Here is a 24,989-nt window from a genome sequence, read left to right as displayed (position 1 = left end):
TTTAAAAAGATATTAGCTTGTAAGAGCATGTAATAAATAACTTCAAAATGCAATGGGTATTTAATTTTAATGCGTGCTTTTCACATTTATGTAAAACACTGTGTAATATGAAAACACGAGAATGCTCATGACCTGCCCGCAATGTGTTAATATCTCTATGCTTTCACTCTTTCACTGAGCCCATGTACTTATCATATACCTTTTGCTTTTTCCCTCCTCCAACGATTTTTAATTGTTGTAAATAGCCTGGCTGGCATGGTGAAGTGGATGAGTGTTGATTTACGAACCAGGAGATCATGGTTCGATTCCCAATTAGGGCACATGCCCGGGTTGCGAACTCGATCCCCAGTGTGGGGCATGCAGGAGGCAGCCTATCAATGATTCTCTCTCATCATTGATGTTTCTATCTCTCCCTTTCCCTTCCTCTCTGACATCAATAAAAATATATATTTAAAAAACTAAAATTGTTGTTATTCGTGTGGCAATGACCACCCAATAACAGGTATGAGATTTCTATTTCCTCAGAAGTTCTTTTGGTTCCTCTGTGACTGATTAAAAATTTCTCTGGCCCAGCCAGCGTGACTCAGTGGTTGAGCATCGACCTATGAGCCAGGAGGTCACGGTTCAATTCCTGGCAGCCGATCAATGATTCTCATCATTGATGTTTCTCTCTCTCTCCCTCTCCCTTCCTCTCTGAAATCAATAAAAATATTTTTCAAAAAAATTTCTCTGACTCTTTAAGTTTATTTTAATGTGGACCAGACTTTTTAGTTAATCCCAGCCATTGAAAGTTAGTTAAACCAGAGAACCACCCTGGTCAACACATGTCACATGTTTATAAAGTACAATTCCCCTGTCTCCAGGTCATTTCGCACACCCATGTTGTCCTCAGTTGGCTCAGAAATCTGCACAGGGGAGATGCCATGTGATTAGACCTCTTGTGGCCTCATTCCCACTGCATTTACTTATTTTTTTTTCAATCTTTATTGTTGAGAGTATTGCAGATGTCCCCCTTTCTCCCTCCATTGTCCCTCTCCACCTGGTTCCTGCTCCACCCCAGGCCTTCACTACCCTATTGTTTCTGTCCACAGGTAATGCATATATACATATGAGTTCTTTGATTAAGTTCTTCCTGCACCATCCCCCAAACCCCATTCCCTCTGAGACTCATCAGTCTGTTCCATGTTTTCATGCTTCTGGTTCTATTTTATTCATCAGCTTATTTTGTTCATTAGATTTCTTGTTCGTTTGGTTTTCAGATTCATTTGTAGATATGTATTTATTGCATTACCTCACTGTGTCCCTCAACACTTTCTGAGAACTGAACTTCTGTTTATTCCCCTTCACTTTTCATGGTCTAGGAGATAATGGACAAGCACTTGAGCATTACATACAAGATCTTCCAAGACTTGAGCTGTCTCTATGAACTTTTGTTTATTCCCCTTCACTTTTCATGGTCTAGGAGATAATGGACAAGCACTTGAGCATTACATACAAGATCTTCCAAGACTTGAGCTGTCTCTAAGCCCACGTCTCCTGACTCATTTCCCTTGCCTCAATCTTGTAATTTACCAAGAAATTCAACAAAAGACTAATTCTCCTTTAACACACCACACTGCTCCCTGGCCTTGCCTACTTAGCACACACTATCTCCTCTAGTACATATACCACAGCATTCCACGTTTATCTCTAGTACAGCAAATTTCACTCATCAAAAATTATATATTAATCTGATGACCTTACCCAACTCAGCTGTAAACTAAAGGCAAGGATTGTTCATAGCAGGTGCTCAACTTGGTTCCTTTGCACATCAAATATTAGTGATAAGTAAGTTAATGATATGTTTCCAGACCTGTACACTCCCTGGACACCCTACATGACCCTTTCCCAGTCATTTGTTTGGGAGGTACTGCTGTGGCCATCAGCCTCAACCAACACATTAGCAATGTTGGTTGCTAATGCCACACTACAGTCTTCAATGACAGTCTCCACTGCAGTAAAAATTAAAGGAATAGAGGACAAAAACACTAAATTTAGCCATAGCTAGCTTCTCAACATAGTCTAAGATTTGGCAAGACAAATGTCTTAGGCAGGCACAGTGCTGACACAGGCTGGTGGAAAGGAACTCAACCAATGCTCAGCAGACTCAAAAAGGGAAACCTGCAGTACCTTTAACAAAGGAAGTTCTGAGTTCTGCTGATTCATTCTGACCTAAAGCTGCAATAACACTTGAGTAAGGCGCACCCAAGCTGACTCTGCATTTTTTTCCTGCAGTGTTCACAGAATTTGGCATACAAGAAATTTAATAGCTCTTTTCTAGAATCCTTTGCAATTTCTCTGATATTGATTGTGGTCACCTACATTATAGTGTCTGATAGCATTACATGGTATTTTTTTTTTTTGGCAAAGATGCAATCCTGGTCAAAATACTGATGATAGTTTAAAATACTGATGGGAGCTTCTTAAACTAAAGGCACCCATACAGGAAATCCCTTTCACCAAAGAATTGCTTTCACCAAAGAAAGCTCACTACTTTTGTCAATAGCTCTTACCCATGTTTTGTAGAAAGACATTGGTGCAATGAGTTCCAACTTAGAAAACAGCATTTAAATATCAACACAAACTTAAAATGCTCAGAGAAAAATCAGGTAAATTTTTATCAGGACCAAAATTTTGAAAAGACCCATATGAGAGCAAATTACAAAGCAAAGAACCTTCTCAATATATTTACAAGTCATCTTTTTCTTTGTTTATTCAGAATTGTAATACAATATGAGAATTGTATAATGCAAGGTAAATTGGAAGAAAATTTTATACTTGAGTCAGTAATTTATCATGCTTCCTATGTGTAATAATGATTACAGTTAACATTTAATTAACTAGCATTACTTCAAATATGTATTTCATTTAAAATCCTACTCTCTAAGTACTGTACTTGAGATACTTAACAAGCTAAATGTTAAATGCCTCTTCTTCCAGGAAAAGAAAAAATAATTAACTTTAGACTTTTATGTTTTTCTTGAAGTGTTATATGACATCTTATCAGTGTCAATATTTTGACTGAACCCTTACCATGAAGTGAAGTTTTATTGCACTTGCTTAACAGGATTATGGCTAAATACTTACTTGTTCAGTGTGAGGTCAAGAATAAACCTGGAGCCAAAGGCCTGAATCTGGAAGCTTGCCTGGGCCAGATGGACAGCCTATGGATCCAAAAAGACAGAAAAAGTCCTTAGTTTATTTTCCTGTCTTTAAAGCTGATTATATCAATAACAAGAATGATACTTAATAAAAACTTTTTTATAGATTGATTGATTCACTTCTTTACGGGTCCTTATGTAACAATGCATTTTTCTTTAAAATGAGACTGGGTGCATTGTTATGGCTGAACTTGGAAGACCTGAGTATTGGTGCATCAAGAAACTAACTGAAAGACAGGGAGTCCTTTAAAATGAACACATCATGATAAAAATCAAGAGTATATTCAGCTGGACTTACAAAGTGACCGTGATGAATTATGCAAAAGTCTGACTAATTAAAGCTTGATTTCAGCCTACTTTGTGCACAAAGCTAACCAATTCTTTCTGCACACCTAAGTGAAAAACCATGTCAGCTCTCTGCTCCTCGTCAGGAATTGGAACTTTCTCTAAAAGATGTATCAGCAGAACGGGACAGTAAAATGGGAGGGCACAACCTCTCAGCTTTAGGAGCACTTAGAACCAGGCCCTTAGCCAAGACCGGGTGTTTAGGTCCCCCTTTACAAGTCACACGTTCACAAACACTGTCATTATTGTGCCTTAATTCAAAGACAAAGATAATCTCATCTAAACACAAATCGTATGTACTAGATGTTAAAGATTCACATAGCTCACAGAATCATCTTCAGTGATGTAAACAAACCAATCAATGAAGTATTGCCAAAGTATTATCTAAGATAAAACTCTCCTTTGTCACCCTATCAGAGGAAAAAAAGGCAAGGACAGACATTCATCCCCTCCTCCTCCTCCCCTACCCAAAAATATCCTTCCTCCAGATTTGTCCTAAAACACAGAGGGTGTCACAAATCACGGGAGAAGTGTTAGCAAGCAGACACCTTCCACTCCCACTTCCCCCAACACGCCCTGCTCCTCATGTCCCTCCTCCTCCATTTCCGATTATTGAAACCCTACTCATCCTTCAAAGAAGCTCTCCTTCCCCAGCTTCAATGAAAATGAACTCTTCATCCTCAAGGGTTCGGAAAAACTTTATTTGTTCCTCCCTCCACAGGCAGGTGTGCTCCCAATTTGGCCCTGTGCCATGAGCGCCGCATCTCACATCACAAGCATCTTGCAAATAGTTGTAGATTAATGAGCCTTCCCGAAATATCTGAACTTTCCATTAATTAAGCAAATATTTATTGTCAAGACTTCTGTCATGCCAAACCTATAAAATACTGTAAACCATGACTTCTTGTCAAGCACAACTGCTGATGAGATAGTCACACCATAATAATCAAGAAATAAAATGAAAAGGAAATTAACAATCATGAAATTTTAAACACAAAGCAATGGGAAGGCCCCTGAATCCCAAACACCGTGGTGATAGCACATCCAATCCCAAACAGCCATGCAGAACAGGGTCATCGTACCTGACCTGGGTTTCCCCACACCCAGACAACTACGTGAGAAATTTCTGTCTTGTCAAGTGTGGGCTCTATCATTTGCAGAAGAACCTCTCTCTAATACATTCATATATAGTCTTTAATCTAAATGGATTCTGTGTTTTAAGGCACTAACTTTTGCATGAAGATTTTTATACTGATGAATAATTTGTACAAGAGGAAATTTTTCAGCTCTGGATCCCAAAAGCTTACACACACACACACACACACACACACACACACACACACAAAACAAACAAACAAAAAACCTTACCTCCTGAGAATAATATAGGTCCTTAGGCATATTTTCTCTTAGGAATACTAAATAGCAGAGAAGAGTTCAGTAATAGCACCCTGGCCTTGCCCAGTCAGCATGCCTTAGTTTAGCATCAACTAATAGTCACAGTTCAATTCCTGGTCAGGGCACATTCCTGGGTTGTGGGCTTGATCCTCAGTGTGTGTGTGTAGCGGGGGCGGGAGGGGGAGGCGTGCAGGAGGCAGCCGATCAATGAGTCTCTCTCATCATAGATGTTCCTCTCTCTCTCTCCCTCTCCCTTCCTCTCTGAAATCAATAAAAATATATTTTTAAAAAATAGCACCCTGACCTAAAAGTGTTGGCAAATGTACCTCCTTGCGCATCTTTATAAAAATACTAAGAAAAATCTGACAGTGACCCAGTAAAAGCCTCATTTTGCAGCAAATAAGCAATGAGACAAGTACAAACCCCAACAAAACCCTGTTGCAAAATGAAACAGCCTAGTGGTGATTGCTTATCCCATTGTGTAGAATTGTTGGGAGTTATACACTTTGATCATTGCTAAGTACGTATATACCGAGTCAATGTGACCAGATTCAGCTTAACAGAATTTAATGAAAGCTAGAAAATAATATTAATATTGGGATTTCCCTTAGTTTTTCCAGTCACTGGTTCCACGCACACACGTATTCAGTCCCAATCTGTGTGTAAAAACGGTCAGGACACAGCCTCTGTGTTCAACGACGCGTCAGGCTCCGGAGACGCCAGGGAGCTGCCGGCCTCCCGGTGTGTCTAAGAGTCACAGGGGCCGAGCCTCCCTGAATGATGTGATTTGAACAAATTTTCAAAAGATGATTAACAATCCACCTGTCAGGAGAAGACATTCAGGTGTGGGGGAAAACATTTAGAAAAAATTGACTGAAAAAGAAAATATGGGGGGAACCCCCCTTTTTAATTTTCTTTATTGATTAAGGTATTACATATATATCCTTATCCTCTCCTTACCCCCCCCCCGCCCCCTGCCGCTCATGCCCTCACCCCCCTGGTGTCTGTGTCCTTGGTTGTGCTTATATACATGCATACAAGTCCTTTGGTTGGTCTCTCCCCCGCAACATTATAGCCTGTGGTTTCCTGGCTTTTGGAGGAAACGACAAACAATTATTCTATAAAGGTGGGCTGGACAGTGGGGCTTTGTGTGACGTGCTCAGTGGCGTGTCTGATCACATATACATACATGTGGCAAGGTAGCAAGCTTTCCTCTAAGCATCCACCACTTAGCACAGTGCAGGCACATGCCATTATCATCACTGTCATCGTCATCATCGATAACAATAACATTATGATTCAAACCTATTGACAGATTCCTCCCCACAACTGAAACAATGCAATTGACAACCTTCCTGTTTCTCCATGGGGGGAGGGGAGGAAGGGAATCTGATTATATTACATTTATCGTAAAAATGTTATAATATTTTAATTTACTTTAACACTAACAGGCAGCACATTTCCTATAAAGTGATTTAAGATTTCCTCAAGCATGCATCTCCCTTGCACACACATCAAATGGAATTAGTATGTTCACCTAATATATCTGTATCCATTTTAAGTAATCTCAATACAGTGGTATGTGTTATTTTTCCTACATTCTGTTTCTCTTTCCATTGCTACACATTCTGCATTTGTGCACAGAGCACCGGTTCCTCTCTGTACCAAAATAAATGCCTGACACAGGCTACTTTCCCCTGTCATTCTGTGATGTCTGCTGTCCTAGACACGCTCAAATGAGCTTTTCACTTCTGGATCCTCCGTTATTCCATATCAATGGATCCTCTTCTTCTTTAACAAAACATTATCCAGCTTTGATAATGGTCCATTTTAAAGATGTTTTCAAATCAGGTAAATGAGTCCTCATCATTGTTGTTTAAAAAATTATATTTTTATATTATTTGTTTTTACTTCTTATTAACCCACTTCTTCCAAATGACAGAAAGATTAGAAGAATGGCCGAGATGAGCACAGAATTGTAGAACATACAGCCATAACACCGTTTAATAAATAGTGTTGTTGACTCTCTGATCAGCATCACTGCCACTCACTGAAATACAAAGCCTACCTTGAGTACTGCTTTTCTTTTACAAAAAAAAAAAAAAAAAAAAAAAAGGAACAAAGTTCAGAAACATGTTCAGTAATACGGAGCCGGACCATAGGAATACTTTGGGGATGAGTTCATGAACACGCATGCGGTCATAACAAGTTACTTTGTCCTCCAAGATCCGTGAAACGGGCTTGATGATTAACACCTGGCTTTGCAAGGACGGTCACTGTACCCGCACCCGCACTGTGGAGAAGGCAGGATTTTACCGTCAGAGTCATTTCGCGATAAGAATATGCACAGCCCTAGGCTCAGAATTACCACCCTGAAGGGCTGAGAACAGCTGTTGCCTACGCACTTCGATTTTTTTTTTTTTTTGACTCAGAATCTGGCACCGGGAAATTACAGGAGCTCCGCGAACAAAAACAACTGCACGCAATTATATACACAAACCTCCCCCACTGAAGAACAATTCGCACGTCTTTAACGATGTGCTTCTGTTGTTTTGTTTTTTTCCTGTGAGTAGATGGCACCTAATGGTGTCCTAACAAATAAGTTTAGAAGACTGTCAGGTTCCTCTGCTTAGACTGGTTTTGCCTCTTATGAAGCAACGTTACTCTGAAGCCATCGGATATGCCCAGCTTTGTGTAAGGCGCAGTATATACCCTGAACAGACACAGTTCTGTTTTCTTGGGACTTATATTCTAAGAAAGTTGACTTTAATATGAAGATGAAAACAAGAGGAAAGAAGATGACTATCTTCTTATAAAAAAGATAAAGCAGGCGTTTTCAGGGTACATGTTTGCACGCAAAAGTGTTTCACACATAATGAGTGCTCACTCAGTCCTCTTTACTGCCTGGCAAGGACGTGCGAGTTCCATGAAGCAGGCATATAACTGGAACTAACTGCAGGAAATGAAAAGTTTACGCTTTACCAGATTTCAGAAAATGTTCTGCGACTGAATGTCATAATTCAGGAGCAAGTGAGCAACTTGAATTGAGGTCTGTACAATTCAGCATCCTCGGAGCACGCACCTTCCTTTAGAATGCTGTCTAATGGACATGGTGTGTGCAACAGAGAAACATGTAGAAAGGAGTTCCCTGCTCTTAAGACAGAGTCCCTTCATTTAAGGAGACACTCATTAGGTAACAAAGGGAACACAGCCAGAGTGGCACCTCAATAAGACAGGAAAACGCTTTTAAATGGAGGCAGAAGCCGCGGTGGCTGTCGAACAGACGTAGGCAGGCGGATGGTTCAAGTTATTCCTAAAGAAAGGGCCGTGGATTTCTGGGAAAGAAGGTGCTGGAGAGAGCAAATGCTGCAATATTATTGCAATGGAGAAAAAAGGGGGAATCTGTGACACTTTCAACAATAAAGATACATCTCTTTTTAAATGCTGCAATACTGGAAGCCTGTATTAATAAAACCTGAACTCCTCCACTGGAAAGAATCATGGAAAAAGGAAAACATGAAATAGTGGATTACTAGTGAGACTGTAGGCAATTTCTTTCCTGTTTTTTATTTCCCTTATTGCTTTGATAATATTGCTGCTTCTATGTTCATTCAAATATCAAATAGCTATGTTGCGACTGTGCGTAGATGGGTGTGTGTGTGTGTGTGTGTGTGTGTGTGTGTGTGTGTACACACCATCACTGTTACAGGAAGTATTTTTCCCTCCCTTTATCTTTTTGCTTATGGTGTTTTCTCCTCCTCTTAATGATTTTTTTTTCAATAGACACTTCAAGAGTTTCTACCCCTTTTTCTTAAAATACAGTGGGAAACGTTCCCAGAATCTCAGACACCGCCTCCTTTTGAGATTCAGGACTTTTTATGGGGTTTCAGAGAAGGCAGACTTGGAAATTCACCGGCTGAGAAGGGAGGAGGGGGACGAAGGGCGGCGCGGACGCTGGAAGGAGCGGCTTTGTCTGAAAGGCTGCGCGGAGGCAGAAAGGCGCTGCGCCCGGAGCCTGGCCCACTCGCTGCACGGCGCGTTTTTCTCTTCATGTGAAAACAGGAGACAGAGAATCCAGTGACCCAAGTAATTAAGTCCCAATAGGAATTAGACTGCCACGTTTACACTGAAATACGTTTGAGAAAAACACGTCACTTTCTTTAGATCATATAGGCTTTTCTATAAATGGCTAGTCTGGATCTGTCCCTCTAAAGCTGGAAAAACATAAAAGTCCGGCTTGTGGATCTTTCTGTGTAATGCAAAAACTCAAATACGTGACTGTACCTTGGGAGTTTTAAAATCTAACAGAAAACATCAATAGCCTATTTTTAATTATGTTAATCTCATTCTAATTCCTTATTCTAAATTTGCACATTGGTAATCACCAATACGATCAATCTCCCATAGGATAAAAATAACAATGCCGTATGTTTCCTGTATTTTAATTGTCCAATTATCCAGAATAACACAGCACCCCATGAAATTAAGTCGGGTAAATAATTTTATGACCCTGTTATTTAAAAATAATTTTTTTTCAAGACACCGAGAGGTTAAGTGATGTTTTTATCGACCGTCACATATCAAAGGAAGAAAGATGAAGTATTTGCTTCAGCTCAGTGAGGAAAATGCCAAGTTCACACCAGAAATCCTTAAACTTCAATGTTTCCTGGTCACTGAAATATAAATAATAATAACGTGCCAGTAGGATGTGTGTGAGGATTAAATTATATAATAATGGGATAAAAGTTCCTAGAAAAGGTTGGCCACGTAGATGGAGCCCAATCATTTGGGCAGGGGTGGGTGGTAAAGTAGAAGGAGAAAGGAGGAAAAAAGAAGCAGCTCTATTAACGTTTTGGAAAGGTTATCAGTCAGCTCCACCTTAAAAATTAATTTTCAATATAGCTGATCACCTCCTAGAAAATCCAATGTGCATTTCTCCTCTGCAAAATTTGCAAATTTTATGTTTTTCATTGCTAATTACCATCAGGTATTATGCTTTGACCTTGTTCTAGTCGTCATGTCTTTAAAATAATATGAATCATTTTCCTGAGACGTGGAACAGCTGCAAATGTGAGATAAAGGCAATTTTGCAAATTAAGGTAATTTGCTGAACATTCTTCCCAAGATGAATTTAAATAGATAGTGTGTAGGAGAGAATATCATCATCACGTTTCCTTCCAGCATGCTCCAGTAAACAGGATTATTGGTTAACCCAGTAACAAACTGGCATTGAACCCCTGCCGGTGTGAGATACAGTGGCAAATGTAAAGATATAGAAGAATTAGTATTTATATCCAAAAGTGTATAACCTGGTTAGAGGAAGGAGATGAGAAACCACAAAGAGTAGGAAATACAATACTTCAATTTAATAATAATAATAAATATTATTTGTAAAGATGCCATATATAATGCAAGCATGATTAATTACTCTAATATTAACAAGGGTATGGTCTGGGTAACTAATGCATTTAAATTTGAGGAGCAAGAATGCTGAGGGCTGGAGAGAGCAAGGGAAAGCTTACTGCAGAAGTTTTTCTCAGTATGAAGGGACAGAATTCAGATAGCGGTGGGACTGATTGAATAGAATGAAATTTCAAAGGGTTTCTAAGTGTTAGCTAATTAACAGAGACTTAAAGTAAAACACCAGCACCCTTCCTTCTGGAGCATTAACTACGTTTTGGGTTGTGGTAAGAATTAAAACATGGCAGTTTATTATAAAATAAAGCATTTCACGAGATCGATAAGTCACGGGAACACATGCAAGCCCCCCAGATACCAGTGTATTTTGTTAATCAATCTATCCCTTAGCCTTACACTGGGAAGCCGACTTCCCAGCCTTGCCGGAGATTACAGACACAACACCGAAACGTCAGCAGAGCGCACTCTTCTCACGGGGCCACGGGCATCAGCATCTCCGCGAGCCACGCAGGTCATCCTCTGACCTTGTTCTCTGTGCCAACCTAGCCGAGAAAGATAGGACTTCGACTCTGAAAGAAACCTGGCCAACATTCAATTATCCGAGCTGATGACACAGAAAAAAAGGATGGCGTGTTGAATTTTAACATCTGCCCAAATCTTTTGCAAGAGCCCTTTTCTAAAGAAACCAATTTTAACAAGAAACCAGTTTCATCTTCCTCCTTAACTACCCTCAGTTTGAAGTGCTCTCAAAGTTTGATACAGACAAAAGATAGGCACAGCAGAGAAAGAATAATGGCATTGGCAATCCGAACAGATACTCCGATGAATAAATCATGAGTTAGCTGTAGCAAAAATTCATTTTTTACATTCCTCATAGGCAGCCAAAGAAGAGAAGTTATATCTAATATTATTGGGGGAGGGGGGGTCTTTTAGCCCTAAAGGGTCACACTAATATCTTCCTTAGTGATCGCTTAGCAACCCAGGACAACTCTGTAACAATACACATTCACTGACAACACCATCTTCGGACATTTACGCGAACCGTCTTCTATAAATTTATCCCTGATGATTAATGTTTGCTGGATATTAAATCGACAATGCCAGCTCAAAAGAGAGATGAAATCATAAGCCTTCAGAGCTCTTGCTATTTGAAAATGGGTAAAGCATTACAAGTATCACTACAGCTCTATTATTTAGCTTTCATATATTTTCCGAAGGACGAATAAAAATACAACTATGACAACAGTTGCCATGGAAGCAGTTCCTTTCTGCTGCCTTCCTGAATAGCAGCGTTTAATTTGATGCATTAATCTAGTGGCTGAGGTGTGATTCACTTGTTCTTTTTCCTCATCAATTCCTACATCGCCAAACTGCACAACTCCGAGGAGTGCTGCTCTCCCTGCTGACACTGTTGTCATAAAGCGAGGACCTATTTTTCCTTTCTAGCCAGGATTATTGAACACCCACTAGATAATTTAAATAAAAGAATAGAAATGGGGTGTGAGTTTTAGAACGAAAACGACACCAAGCTCTGTGTATAATGTCCGTGACTCATTACAAGGCAGTTTGTAAAATCTTTTGCTTATATAATGTTAGTACTGCCCTGCAAGAGAAAAAGCCTCCGGAAGGCAGCCATCCGGGAGACTTTCCTGGTCTGCTCCCCCTGCTCCTGGGAATGCTGGCTACAACAGCCCAGTGGACTCAACTCAAAAGCTACCTAGAGCCCTGGCCTGTGTCGTGCAGTTGGTTGAGTGTCATCCCATGCCCTGAGAGGTTGCCAGTTCATTTCCCAGTCAGAGCACGTGCCCAGGTGGCGGGCTTAATCCCCAGGAAAGGGTGTGCAGAAGGCAGTGGATCGATGTTTCCCTCCCTCTCCCTTCCTCTCTCTCGCTAAAATTAATAAAAACATATTTAAAATTTTTTATTTTAAAAAATACCTGCCTAGAGTGAAAGAAGCTTCTTTAACTTGGATCTTTATGAAGACCACACAAGGATTAGTCAAGAATGAATGAGCTTGGAATACGAAATGAGGTTTATGATACAGTAATTACACAATTCACTTGAGCCTTGTTATATCCAGCAAACCATAAATGCTATAGAGTAAATGGAAATATTAATTTTCAGCTCTCCCTCACTAAGAAGCTACTGAAAATGAACAACCCAGGGAAGCTAGGCAGATCTGCCTATGCCAGGTCTCTCTTCTCTTAAGATATTTTGATCTTGTTTGGTGGACCTCAGGCTGCCCTTGCCCAGAGCTGCTTTGTGTTGGGATCTCTATACCAGCTGTTATTTCTATTTGAAGAAAATTTTTAAGATCTGCTTATCAGTACATCATACATACACAGCTATTTGACAGCGATATTCCTAAGAGGGCTTTGCTTTCCTTAATTACCTTTTGCAAGATGTGTGCCACACGTTGAGTGTTACTGGGGTGAAGCCCCTTTTGCTCTGGGGACCCAGCTATGGATTAGAGAGTTCTCAGCCATGTCTGGATCTGTCCTTTGCTCTAACTTCTGACCTTAGCTATAACCATGGATGGATTGCATTCTGTCCTTTCGGATGGAAAGAGTAACTTTCAAATTGGAGGCCAAGACAAAAGCAGATTTTCCCATTTTACAAACAAATGCCAACAGACTTCCTCAGGAACACTATTAAGGAACACCAGGACATAGAGGTTCACAATTGTCATGTATCACAATTTTACTCAAAACAAATATCATGTGTGCTATACATACTTTACTCAAAGCTAGATGTGGAAAAGCTAATATTGACGTGACCTCATTTTCTCTAACATTCAGCTTCCATAGAATTCCACAAAATGCCAACCACTCAGCCTGTAGTCACATAATTTTTAAAACTAACATTTAGAATATTGACTGTTACACAGAATATCCTGCCTATTTTGGTAAGCAAATGATAGACTCACCACGTCTACAGAATGTTTTAGGTTCATTAAAACTCCATTTTTATTTCCAAATGAGAACCCAGGATTGCATGGAAACTTGGAGACATATAAACATAAATATAGTACTCTGGAATACACCTATTTCCTCAGATTACATGCTATCTCAGTGGCTTCTGCATCAGGTATGAAATCATTTACTCAATCAACAAATAATTTTTCTTACTACCATGTTTCAAGCAGCAGAGAGAAGTAATGCCATCAACAAATAAATTTAAAGCAAATTAAATGGTGATAAATGCTATAGGTAAAAAGAATAAAATAGGTAAAAGGCAAAGGTAGTTAAAAAGTATATTGTATGGATAAATGGCAACATTAAACAAGATGGACAGAGAAGGACTCTGAAAAGGCAGCCTTTAAGCAAAGATTGGGGAGTGAAGGAGAGCTAGTTACAAAACCCCTAAGGCAGGAGCACGCTTGTATGTTAAAGAAAAGCAATAAGGCCAGTTTGGATCAAGGGAAGTGAGTCCAAGGCACCAAGGCAATGAAGTTAAAGAAGTAATGAGTGGTCAATTGTGTAGGACCTTGTAGGCCAATGTATTGAAATGTCAATATATTTTACTCTTAATAGAAATAAAAAGTTGCTGAGGAGTGATGTGATCTGAGAAGTGATGTGATCCAGGCTATTGTGTTGACAAGAGAGTAAAGGTGGGGGAGGGGTGGGCAGAGAGAGCAGAGGGTCCAGTTAAGACACTATTGCAATACTCCAGGTAGGAGCGAACGGTGAGTTGGACTTGGGTAATAATAGCAGAGTTGATGAGAAGTGGTCAGATTCTGGGCAGACAATAAAAGCATTGTCAACAGCAGTTGCTTACAGATCAGATATGGGTTTTGAATAAAATAGAGCAGGAAAGGAAAACTCAAGAATTTTAGGTCTGAAGAACCAGAAGATGCAAGCTATGTGGTGAGGAATAATGGAGGAGGAGGAGATGGCAGTGGAAATACAGTACTTCTGTTTGGGATCTATTACGTTTGGTATGCACATTAGGTAGCCAAGTGGAGATGTGGAATAGGCAGTTAGATATAAGGCATACATAGAGACATCTTTTAGTTAGCATTTACTGAGGAATTAAGTGAATTAAGAAACAATAAACAAGTGAATGATTAAGCATATGAATGAATGAGTGAATAAAGAATAAATATTGAACATACAAAAAAATGACAGTAAAAGAACTAACGAGGAGGATATAATTTAAACTCTGCAGACAACTTACTCTCTGAAATAGCTATACCTTAAAAGAGAAAACTAAGCTAATTGGGTAGGAAAAACTGTAAAATCAGTACAAAATAACCCACTCACTGGGTTTTTAAATAACATTTTCAATTTAAACAGTGTCACTTTGGAACACAAGAGATATATTATGCACTACAAATTCTCCCAAAAGGATTCAAGTCCAAAAGCATCATTCTTAGATGTCTTGAGTATGTGTTAAAATTACAAAGGAATGCTGAGCAAATGAAGATGTTAGCTCTCCGGCAAACCACATGGGTTGTATGCATGAATTTATATATATAATATTCCTAAGAAACAACACAGTGTTGTCTTTGATTTCCCAAAAGTCCATTTCTACATTCTGGAAGTCATACTATGTTAACTGCTTTTAATATTTCAAACTTGTCATTGCTTTTAGGCATACATTGTCATGTACCTCATTTTAAGGCTTTTTAAAAGCATACACTTACTGCCCTGGCAGTTGTGGCTCAGTTGACAGGGCGTCATCCCATGCAACAAAAGTCTGAGGGTTCGATTCCCAGTCAGGGTACATGCCCAGGTTGTGGGCTCAATCTCCAGTAGGGGGTGTGCAGGAAGTAGCTGACTTAAGTTTCGCTCTCACTGCTGTTCTCTCCCCCACCCCTCTTTCTTACTCTCTCTCTAAAAATCAATAAGAAGTCTTTGAAAAAAAGAAAGTATACATTTACTGATTTTAATTTACTAACTGTATCTAGCATCTTAGGGGCCTGATCTTAAGGCAGAGAACCAAGGCATATCCCACACCCTATTAAATAATGTAGGTTTCTCAAAATCTCTAACCAATTTAGTAATTAAAGTTTATATTGCAAACTCTATGAATGAAAAGATTTGAAAGAATTGAACAAATCTCTTCACTCCTACAGCTGTTCCTTGGACTCCTACTTAAATTAGCAAATGACAAAAAGGAGACTTCTCTTCAATATTTTGTTAAAATCACAATGCTATTTCAACAGTGCCAATGAGTAATAAATAAACAAGTCAATTTGTTAGTTACTTCGGATGACTTTGTTTTTTTACCTGAAGTAAGCAAATAACTATATCAGGGCAGTATTTAATTAGTCATGACTAGAGAGGTCAGAATGTTGGTAACACTGGATCAATGGTCCAAAATAAAAGCTACTTACAGAATATGAAATTTTTTCTAAAAATATAAAACTATAGTAAACTTAACACTGTTTTATCTTAGCCCAAGAAAAGAAAAAGCCATTTAAATTAAGATCTCAAGCAAACCCTTATTCCTGCCTTCCATTCTGATTAACATTAAATTAGCCAGTGTCTCATAAAAAAAAATAATAATGATGGCATCTGCACCAACACTGTAGTCCTTAAGTCAGGCCAGCACAAGACAGTCTGCTGGCTCAGTGCTCAAGCACATTTATGTAGGAAACAGCATATATGTCAAGGGACAGAAAGATCATAATTCCCATTTTCCTAACCTATAGGTTTACAAGTTTAAGAATAGGCTTTCTGAACCTCAGCAAGACTGATATTTTAGGCTGCATTCATCTTAGATGTGTGCGGGGGTGGGGGGAGCAATCTGTCTTGTGCACTGTGGTATGTTTTGCAGCATCCCTGGCCTCTATCCACTAGATGCCAGTAGCATCCAATCCCCAGTATGACAGCCAATAATGTCTCCAGATATTGCCAAACGTCCCCTGGGAAGAGCAAAACTGCCCCTAGTTGAGAACCCTTGACCTGTATGTTCAGGAGATGTATGATTTTATATCGATTCCTCTAGGTGTGTTGCTTTTACAAAATATGTAACCTTAATTTCAAAGCTCACTTTCAGCTGTCACCAAAGCCCCTGAGACAAGGCAGCAGGAAGCAACTGATACCCACAGAAAAAGGGAGCTGGGTTCTTTCAAAAGTTAGTTATCTATCTGCTCAAGAGCAAATTCTTAAACACTTATACCCGTAGAAATGTCCCCAAATTTAACTGTGAGTTTAAATCTGTCAATGAGCTCGCATGTAGTCTTCAAAAAATAATAAGGAAATGCTGCAACAGTCCAGAAATTTGGTGGGGTGTTTTGTTTTTTTTAAGTATACTTAATGTTGCTTTTTCCCCCCTCCCAAAGTGGCAGCTTCTTATCTTTTGAAATGTCACTTGGTGACTCAAAAGAGAATAACTGTAATTTAAACAGCAAGAAGTGAGGGGGAATCACTGTATGTGGTCTCCGTTTGGAAGCTAATAAGCTGTCCTTCCGTAATTAATGTAATATGTTTTCTCTGTGGGTATAAAACCCCAGGTCTCTAAATACCATTTATATGCTGGTGGCTCCCACATTTCCATCTTGTTCCAACCTGCCCCTGAGCCCACAGCCCATCATCAACATACCCACGTAGATGACCAGCAGTCGGCCTGGAAAGAACAAGTTAAGGCTTCTCTTCGCCTCCTTCTAAACTTGCCTCCCAGCCTTTCCCACGCTGGGAAAAAGGAGCACTATTCCCCAGGAAAAAGCCTTATAGTCATTTCTTGACTTCTGTATTAATTTCCAATTACTACCGTAACAAATTTCCATCATTTTGTGACTTAAAACAACACATATTATTATCTCATGCTTCTGGAGTTCAAAAGTCCAAATTAAAAGTCTAGAGTCCAATATTAAGGTGTCGACAGGACACCTTCTGGAGGCTCCAGGGGGGAAATCAATTTCCTTATCATTTCCAGCTTCTAGACCAGTGGTTCTCAACCTTCCTAATGCTGTGACCCTTTAATACAGTTCCTCATGTTGTGGTGACCCCCAATTTCATTGTTACAAATTGAACATAATTAAAGCATAGTGATTAATCACATAAACAATATGTAATTATATATGTGTTTTCCGATGGTCTTAGGCGACCCCCGTGAAAGGGTGGTTCGACCCCTAAAGGGGTCGCGACCCACAGGTTGAGAACCGCTCTTTTAGAGGCTCCTGCATTACACGGCTTGGGGTCCTTCCCCACATCACCCCCACCTCTGCTTGCATCATAACATCTCCTTCTCTGATCCTAACTCTCACAAGGACCTTTGTGATTACACTGGGCCCACCCAGAAATCCCAGCATAACCGGTCCATCTCAGGATACTTAACTTAATCACATCTACAAAATCTCTTTTGCCACATGAGATATTGTGATTTATAAGAAATCTTTCCATCTGGTCATTCCAAGGACCAAAATATATTTCTCATACAGACTTGGTCTTCATGCCAGGTTCCTGGCTCGCAACTCCCCAAACCCTTGGGATTTTCTAAGCAATAAGTGTGATGAGAGCTTTTTTGTCATATTTGGTTTCTTGTCCTGTTTCTGAAATCACTTCAGAGTCATGAAGGGGAAGTACGTGTCTGATTATCCAAAACAAGCCCCTTTCCACACCCCTGGGTCTGTGTCAATGAGATGACTTTTGGAGAGCACTTGAGGATGGGAGCTGGTTGCCAGAAGCACCCGCCATGAATAAAGGGTTGAAACTTTCAGTCCCACCTGCCCCCCTGGCCTCTCTGGAGGGGAGAGTGACCCAAGGTTCAATCGATTACCAATGGCCAATGATTTCATCAATCATGCCTGTGTAATGAAGCCTCCATAAAAACCCAAAAGGAGGGGTTGGTGAACACATGGAGAGGTGTGGAGAGAGGTACTCCCCTTGCCCCATACCTGGTCCTATGCATCGTTTCTATCTGGCTGTTTCTGAGTTACATCCAACAGACCAATAAACTAGTTAGTAAACGTGTCTCCAAGTTCTGTGAGCCATTCTAACAAATTAATCAAACCCGAGGAGGGGGTCCTGGGAACCTCTTATTCATAGTCAGTCAGTTGTAAAACTGGCATCTGAAAGGCGGGGTGCCCGGGAGCGTGGGGGAGGGGTGGCGGGGGGAGGGAGTCTTGTAAAACTGACCCCTTAACCTGTGGGATCTGGAGCTATCTCTAGATTAAAAGTGTCAGAATTGAGTTGAATTTTCTGACACCTTGCTAGTGTCCCAAGAATTGCCTGTTGGTGTGGGAAACCCCTCCACACAATGAAATTTGGTGATCAGAACCACCTTTTACCACATAAAGTAACTTATTCACAGATTTAGGGGGTTAGGATATGAACACCCTTGGGGGAGTGGATTATCCTGTCTACCGCTACTCCTCTCCTTTTCTAGTCCACGCCCCCTCCCCCCCCCCCCCCACAATCATCAACAATCTGGAGGCTCTACCTCTGAAATATATCCCAAATCAACTGCTTCCCTGTCACTCCTCTGCTACCACCCCAGTAAGGCCATGCGGACTCTGTGCTGGGTGCCTGTGAGTGCCTCCTCACCAGTCTCCTTGGTGCCACTCTTGCCCCTCTACCATCCTGGGCTCTAAAGCTACCAGAACTTTGATCTTTGCAAAATATAAATCAAAGAATGTTATTTCCTTGTTCAAAACCCATCAGTGGCTTCCCATTATAATCAGAACAAAATCCTAATAGGCCCTTCATCCTCTGGCCCCTTCTTACCTTTAAAAAATAATGGAGAAAGAAATACGCAATTTTTTCCTCCACAGAATTTCCCACCCTCCACCTTCCAAGGCCTTGTACAATGAGCAGGAGCTCTTAGCCACTTATCAAAGGGAGCTGCCTGTGTTCCGGCCTCCCTGCCCGAGCCTCTAATTGTACTTCTCTCTCCCAAGGCAGAAGACAGCAACTAGCCACATAATTCTAACCCCAAGCCCTCCCTCTCCAAGTCCATTTTGACTGCAAAGTTCTTGATAAAACTACCAGGAATTTTTAAATGTGCAAGAAAAAAAAAATCAGAAGGTAGGGAAAGAAAGGAAAGAGCACAATATAGTGTGATATATACTACACGTTTCAGAGCAGGCAGACAAAAGAAGCTATCTTAGGCTGATGGATCTAAAAATAGGGCAGAGATAAATTATTTAATGTTAAAAGAACTAAAAATAAAAATTTAACAGTCTTTGGGAGCGATGGGAGAGAGACTTTTACTTTTCAATCTATTCCTTTATGAACTCTGAATGCTTAGACCATGTAAATAAATATAGCAGAATAACTACTAATTTCATACAAGATTTATACTAAGTTGACAAGTGAGTGTATGCATGTTTATATGCACATTGAGCAACCATTTTTTCACCTATTGTAACATTTCTTCCCTCTGATTCCAGCACTGCTCTTTGGAATTCCCCCTCCAGGCTGTCCCGCAAAATATTTCTCAGTGATAAATCAGAGGGCACCAGTGTAAGGCCGCTGAAACCTCCCTTCCCCCTCTTAACTAACTTTTCCAGTAAGCCCTGGTTATTGTAAGAACAAAGAGAAAACCCCCCCTCCTCCTGTGTTTTAACTGACCTTTCCAGTAAGCTCTGGTGCCCTGGTCTGGTCATAGCATAGCTATCTTATCTCTTCCTGGGATCCGTATGTGTAAAGACAGACCACCCTGCCCCTTAGGAAAGGAGTCAACTACTAACACAGGTCTGCCCCCTAGGAGATGAGTCAACTGTTAACTGTTAACCTAGTTTCCTGTTTTACCGGCCACCTGCGTGTGGTTTTTGCCTTTATAAACTCATGTCCTGCAATTGCTCAGGGCTCCAGTCAGCTAGCACTTCCCTTGTGTTGCTGTCTGTCTGCCTGAGAGCCCCTGCGCTGCGCTTGTAATAAAGAACCTCTTGCTTTTGCATCAAGTTTCGGTCTCCGCGTTTGACTTGGGGTCGTCGCCCCCTCCGTCGGACTCACCGGGGGTCTTGGGACCTTACATTTGGGGGCTCGTCCGGGATTTGGGGCGACCACCCCTCAAGCGCCGACATCGGTCTTGGAGGTAAGCAGACTCCGGAGTCGTTCAGTGTTTGTCTTGTCTTTTGTTCGTTCTCAGTTTTGGTTTTTCGGGAAGACAGGTTGTCGGCTCCGTAAGGAGTCGGCTCCTCTGGTCGAAGGGACTTTGGCCAGAAAAACTGTCACCCTGGGGGACGCCCCAGGGACGGGTGGTGACCAAGAGGAGGTCTTGGTCACTTCTGGTTCGGGCTGTCTGGCAACGGGCACTCGCGTGTCCGGCCGGACTAGCATCAGGGAGGGATATCATCCCTCAGCGGGCATTCTGTATCTGGGTAAATTCTTGTGGATCCGGTGTCTTGTCGCGTCGTTGTTTGTTCTTTGTTTTTGTCTTTTACTCCTCTTCTCCCATCCAGGTAACATGGGCCAAGGAAGCAGCACCCCTCTTTCTCTTAACCCCTCAATCTGAGAAAAGGCGGGTCGCTCCTGCTGGTTGGCGCGCAGCCAACGTCTGGCTTTCAGTTTGTTTTGTTTTTTGTCTTTGTTTTTTTGCTTCCATGGAGTTGGAAGGCTGTATTTCTTTGGGCCCTTTAGTTGTTTGTGTTTCCGTTTTATTTTGTGGACTTGCTGGATTAATAATTTCAAGGAGATTGGGGGAGGCTTTAGAGCTCCCTCAGGAATGGGGAAGTTGTTAAGAGTTGAATGGATTGTTTAAACTCTGAATAAATATCTAGTAAAAGTATATAAATGTGAAGGGAGGGGGACTGCTCTCACCCCTCCTTTGTGTGGCGGTCGGGCGGCCGCCTGAGTGAGGGTCTGTGGAAACAGGTCACCCCCTCCCCAAGTATTCTAAAATTAAAATCCTTCTTGTAATTGAAAAGCATTTGCAAATTTATAAATGCATCCGGGATTTCTGTGCACATGTAAAGGGAAAAGGCCAGTTTAAAAACGAGTGCGCATAGTTTTGAGCTGGACTTGACTTTTTGCTGTGTACAGAATAAAAACCCGACTGTTGTGGTCTTAAAAATGGCAAAGATGAACCTGAGAGAGAAATACAGGCTGGTTTCCCAAGGCAATCTAAAGTAGCTCTTTTGAAATTTCTTGACTTCCCCAGCAGGAAAATTGTGACCATTTTGAAATTTAGCAGTTATGCCAGGCTTATTGGCTGGAAACTTAAAACTTTTAAGTTCAAATCATATAAAGTATTGAGATTTATAATGCTGAAATGTTGATCTGAGTATGCCTAGTATGAAGTCTAGATGATAGAAGTTAATCTATTAATTGAAAATGCCTTATATTTTATTTGAAATGTATCCTTAAATGTAAAAGTCTCTTTTTTGCCATTGAAAAAGTTTAAAGCTACATACTTTTTTAATGGAAGGAGGGGTAGACACGCCCTTCCCCTAGCATGTAGGTAATCCAATTCCCGCCAGCAGCCATCTTTAGGAATGTTAATTTGCATTTCAATGGCTACACCTTTTGCTAGAGACCTTCCCAGAAAAGGTCAAGCGGCCAAAAGGTGGCTCCTTTGAAATCAGCTTTCCGCCAGTAGTCATTTTGTTAATACCTACAAGTTCGCTTCTCAGTTTCCCCGTGCAGAAAAAACATGGTTTAAAGTTAATTATTAGATTTTAAAATTTATTCTTAAAAATATAAAAGTGTAGTTAATCAAAGAACTGCTAATATTTGACTTGTAAGCTCTGAAAGTTTAAAGTGCAAATTGAATCGGGAGAAATTAATTAAATATCTAATGTATAACTTGTTTTTGAAAAAATAAAATGTGTTTTCTCTTAAATGATTAGGAATTCAAAATATGTTACTCATTGGTCTGATTTAAAAAGGAGGATTGATTTTATGATCTCAACAGAAAATTTTTTTAATACAAAAACCAGTTTAAATTTGATTGATATGCTTTAAGATAATTATAAAAGGTATAAACAGCTAATGAGATTTCTGTTTGTCTAAAATATAATGTTGGTCATCTATCTTTTAGGGGTTTTGGTTTGCTCTGTCAAAGAACAGTGTAGACAGCCGCCACTTTGAGCTGCCTGACTTGGCAGCCGCCATGTTGGCCACATGGCCTGCCGCTCCCCTGGGGGCCGCCATCTTGAAACAGCAAAGGCCCCGCCCACCCTCTGACTTAGCCAATCACAAAAAGAGTGTCTGCTTACTAAGGGAGGATAGAATTTCAGAGGTGGAGTTTTAAGGCGGAGTTTTACTGCGGAAATGCGGATGGGGCAAAAAGTGTGCTAGCCTCGTGGATTTATTTAATACTTAATAAATTAGCAATCACGGTCTTAATATAATTTCAGTGGTATGATAGCAGTAGAACCACAGTTATACATAATATCATAAACAAATTAAAAGTAATTGATTCCATGGTCAAGACTAAATCCTATTATGTTGAGAACTGTTTTTAAGTGTTGAAAATGTTTTCCTAAGTTTTACCTAGGTTACCCAAGAAAGATTTTTCTTTTTTCTGTGTCTCTTAAAATGTATTGCTAATCACCTAAGAATTAAGGCTAAAAGTTCTAGCTACCTGAAAAGCATGGCCTTGATATAATAAAAGGAAAAAAAATATTAAATGAATAATATACCAGTGAGCTGGGACTGGTCACTAATGGTGGATGTGAGAAAGGGAGCCCTCCCCATCTGTTCCTGTCTGCTCAAGATCCCAAGACTGTAAAAGTATTTGTTCACTGAAAGGATGTAAGTACAAATGTGTATTTAATGTTTGTATGCCTACTTGGGTATAATTATTTGTTCATGTAAATGTGGAAGTATATTCTATGCTAGGTTGGGATTTTGGAATTCTGGGGTAGATTTAAAAGGTATTTGTGGCTTTTCTAGTCTGATTGGGACATTTAAGGGTGGGGCTCACAGTTCCTCAGGGCAGGGATTCCATGGGCCCTTCCCCCTGCCTGTGCTGAATTAAATAATACAGGCCAGCGTCATTTAGCTTGCTGGTTAAAGGAAGACAATGGGCCTTAGAATCTGTAACGGTGGGCAGGAATGAAGCTGGTCAAATGTACTGAAAGGGTTTGGTACCTGTTGCTGCTAGCAAAGGAGGGGCTGGTACCCCTTCTAGCGCACTCCCTTGAAAGAGGCCTGGTTGCTGCTCTGCCACAAAGGGAACTGATAGAAAGACAAGAAAGCAGAACGCTGTAACTGATAAACAGGGTTACCTAGAAGTCATCAGGACTTTGAAGTTCTCCAAGAGAGGAGGAATCTGACTCAGAGACTGGCGAGGACTGGGTCGCTTTTTCTTTAACTATCTCTTTCCTTGAGAGGGCTCCAGAGGGCGCACGAGGACATTTGGCCACGCCTCCGCGCCATCTATGAGACCAGCCCAACCCCAACTCCTCATCCGCACAGACCAGGAGATTGGGTCTACATCAGAAGGCACCGCCGGGAGACCCTAGAGGCACGTTGGAAGGATCCCTACATTGTGGGGCTGACGACCCCCACCGCTCTCAAGGTAGGCGGCATCACAACCTGGGTCCATCCGGAAAGACTTCATCACCAAATGGAGCATCGATCGATGGAAATCAACCCAACCTGCTCAAGCTCAAGCTCAAGCTACGGAGTGCTTGACCTGCCTGATGCCAGTAACATGACTCGCGATCGCTCCTGTCACCAGGAGCCCCCACAATACTGTGTAATACACTTAGATAATGCCTGCATCTTCATGGACATGGCTCCAAAGAGACAAGGACCATTTATAGAATCACATGTTTAGTGGTAGATTTGGCTACCTGAAGCGGCATGATGCCAATATTATGTTTATGTTATATTAACCTTTGATTCTTTTGCAGGTTTGAATGTATGTTGGCTGTCCTGGAAGGGAGCTGTGTGGGGTGACCCCCAAAAGTAAAGGGTGCCTAGCTGCCAAGGGGGCAGGTGCCCAACTGGGCAGGGAAGGGTGCCCATCAGGTTTTGGTCTCTGTTGAGAGACAGCTAACAGTTGACAGCCTGTAATACTGTCTTGCAGGCCTGGGTCACCATGCCCATGTCAGGGGTAGTGAAGCTGGAAAAAGCCTATTTAGACTAGAAAGTCTGAGGCATGGTTATGCATAGAAAGAAGGTTTTATACCAACAATTACTGTTTTGTTTTAAATCCATGAAAAGGAATTAGCAAGGAAAGTCAGAAAATCTTAGAGTAGATCAGTATGTTTTTCTCCTTATGTAATTCCTCCGAAATCTGGCAATGCTAAATAAGTACGTTTCTTTGCATAGATCCAATGAGACTGGTTCCTAATAATGGTTTTATTAACGGAAAACTTTGACTGGAGTATCATGTTTTAAAGAGCCCTGCCTGAGCTCTAAAGACTTGAAGCCACTAAGAATGCCACGAAGAAAGCCTGGTATCCTGCTTGGGAGCCCTGAAGATGGCTGGCGCTGGAGCGTCAGGCCCATGCCCTACCATCACTGGCGGTTGGTAAGAGTAGAAGGGGAGCAATAAGGATGCCTCTGCATCCCTGCGAAACCCCCACACACTCTGGGCCGCAACGAGTAGGAGGGCTACTGAGATGGGCCTTAAAGCCTGGAGCGTGGGCTCAGGTAGAGTTGCTACAGGTGAGGGATTCACCTAACTCAGCAGATACTGCAGGCAGGCTTGATGGCAGCTGGATGGCTTGGCTTCCTGGCCCTACGGGGCACATTAAGGTTCAACCATGAAATTCCAGCAAAGGTAGTC

The 24,989-nt window shown here is 41.0% G+C and overlaps 1 protein-coding gene across 3 annotated transcripts in view; it reads right to left on the bottom strand.

The window, feature by feature from the left end:
* ADAM23 (ADAM metallopeptidase domain 23) overlaps positions 1-24,989 on the bottom strand; it is a 152,971-nt gene that overhangs the window by 108,519 nt on the left and 19,463 nt on the right. For all 3 annotated transcript variants that reach the window (XM_059702900.1, XM_059702899.1, XM_059702898.1), the window contains exon 3: positions 3,127-3,203. In XM_059702900.1, coding sequence (XP_059558883.1) covers positions 3,127-3,203 — 77 coding nt within the window. The remainder of the gene's footprint in view (positions 1-3,126; positions 3,204-24,989) is intronic.

The sequence above is a fragment of the Myotis daubentonii genome, chromosome 7 (assembly GCF_963259705.1).
Source record: "Myotis daubentonii chromosome 7, mMyoDau2.1, whole genome shotgun sequence".
Classification (NCBI taxonomy): Eukaryota; Metazoa; Chordata; class Mammalia; order Chiroptera; family Vespertilionidae; genus Myotis; species Myotis daubentonii.
Note: the sequence above shows the minus strand (reverse complement) of the source record. Positions and strands in the feature narration are given on the sequence as shown.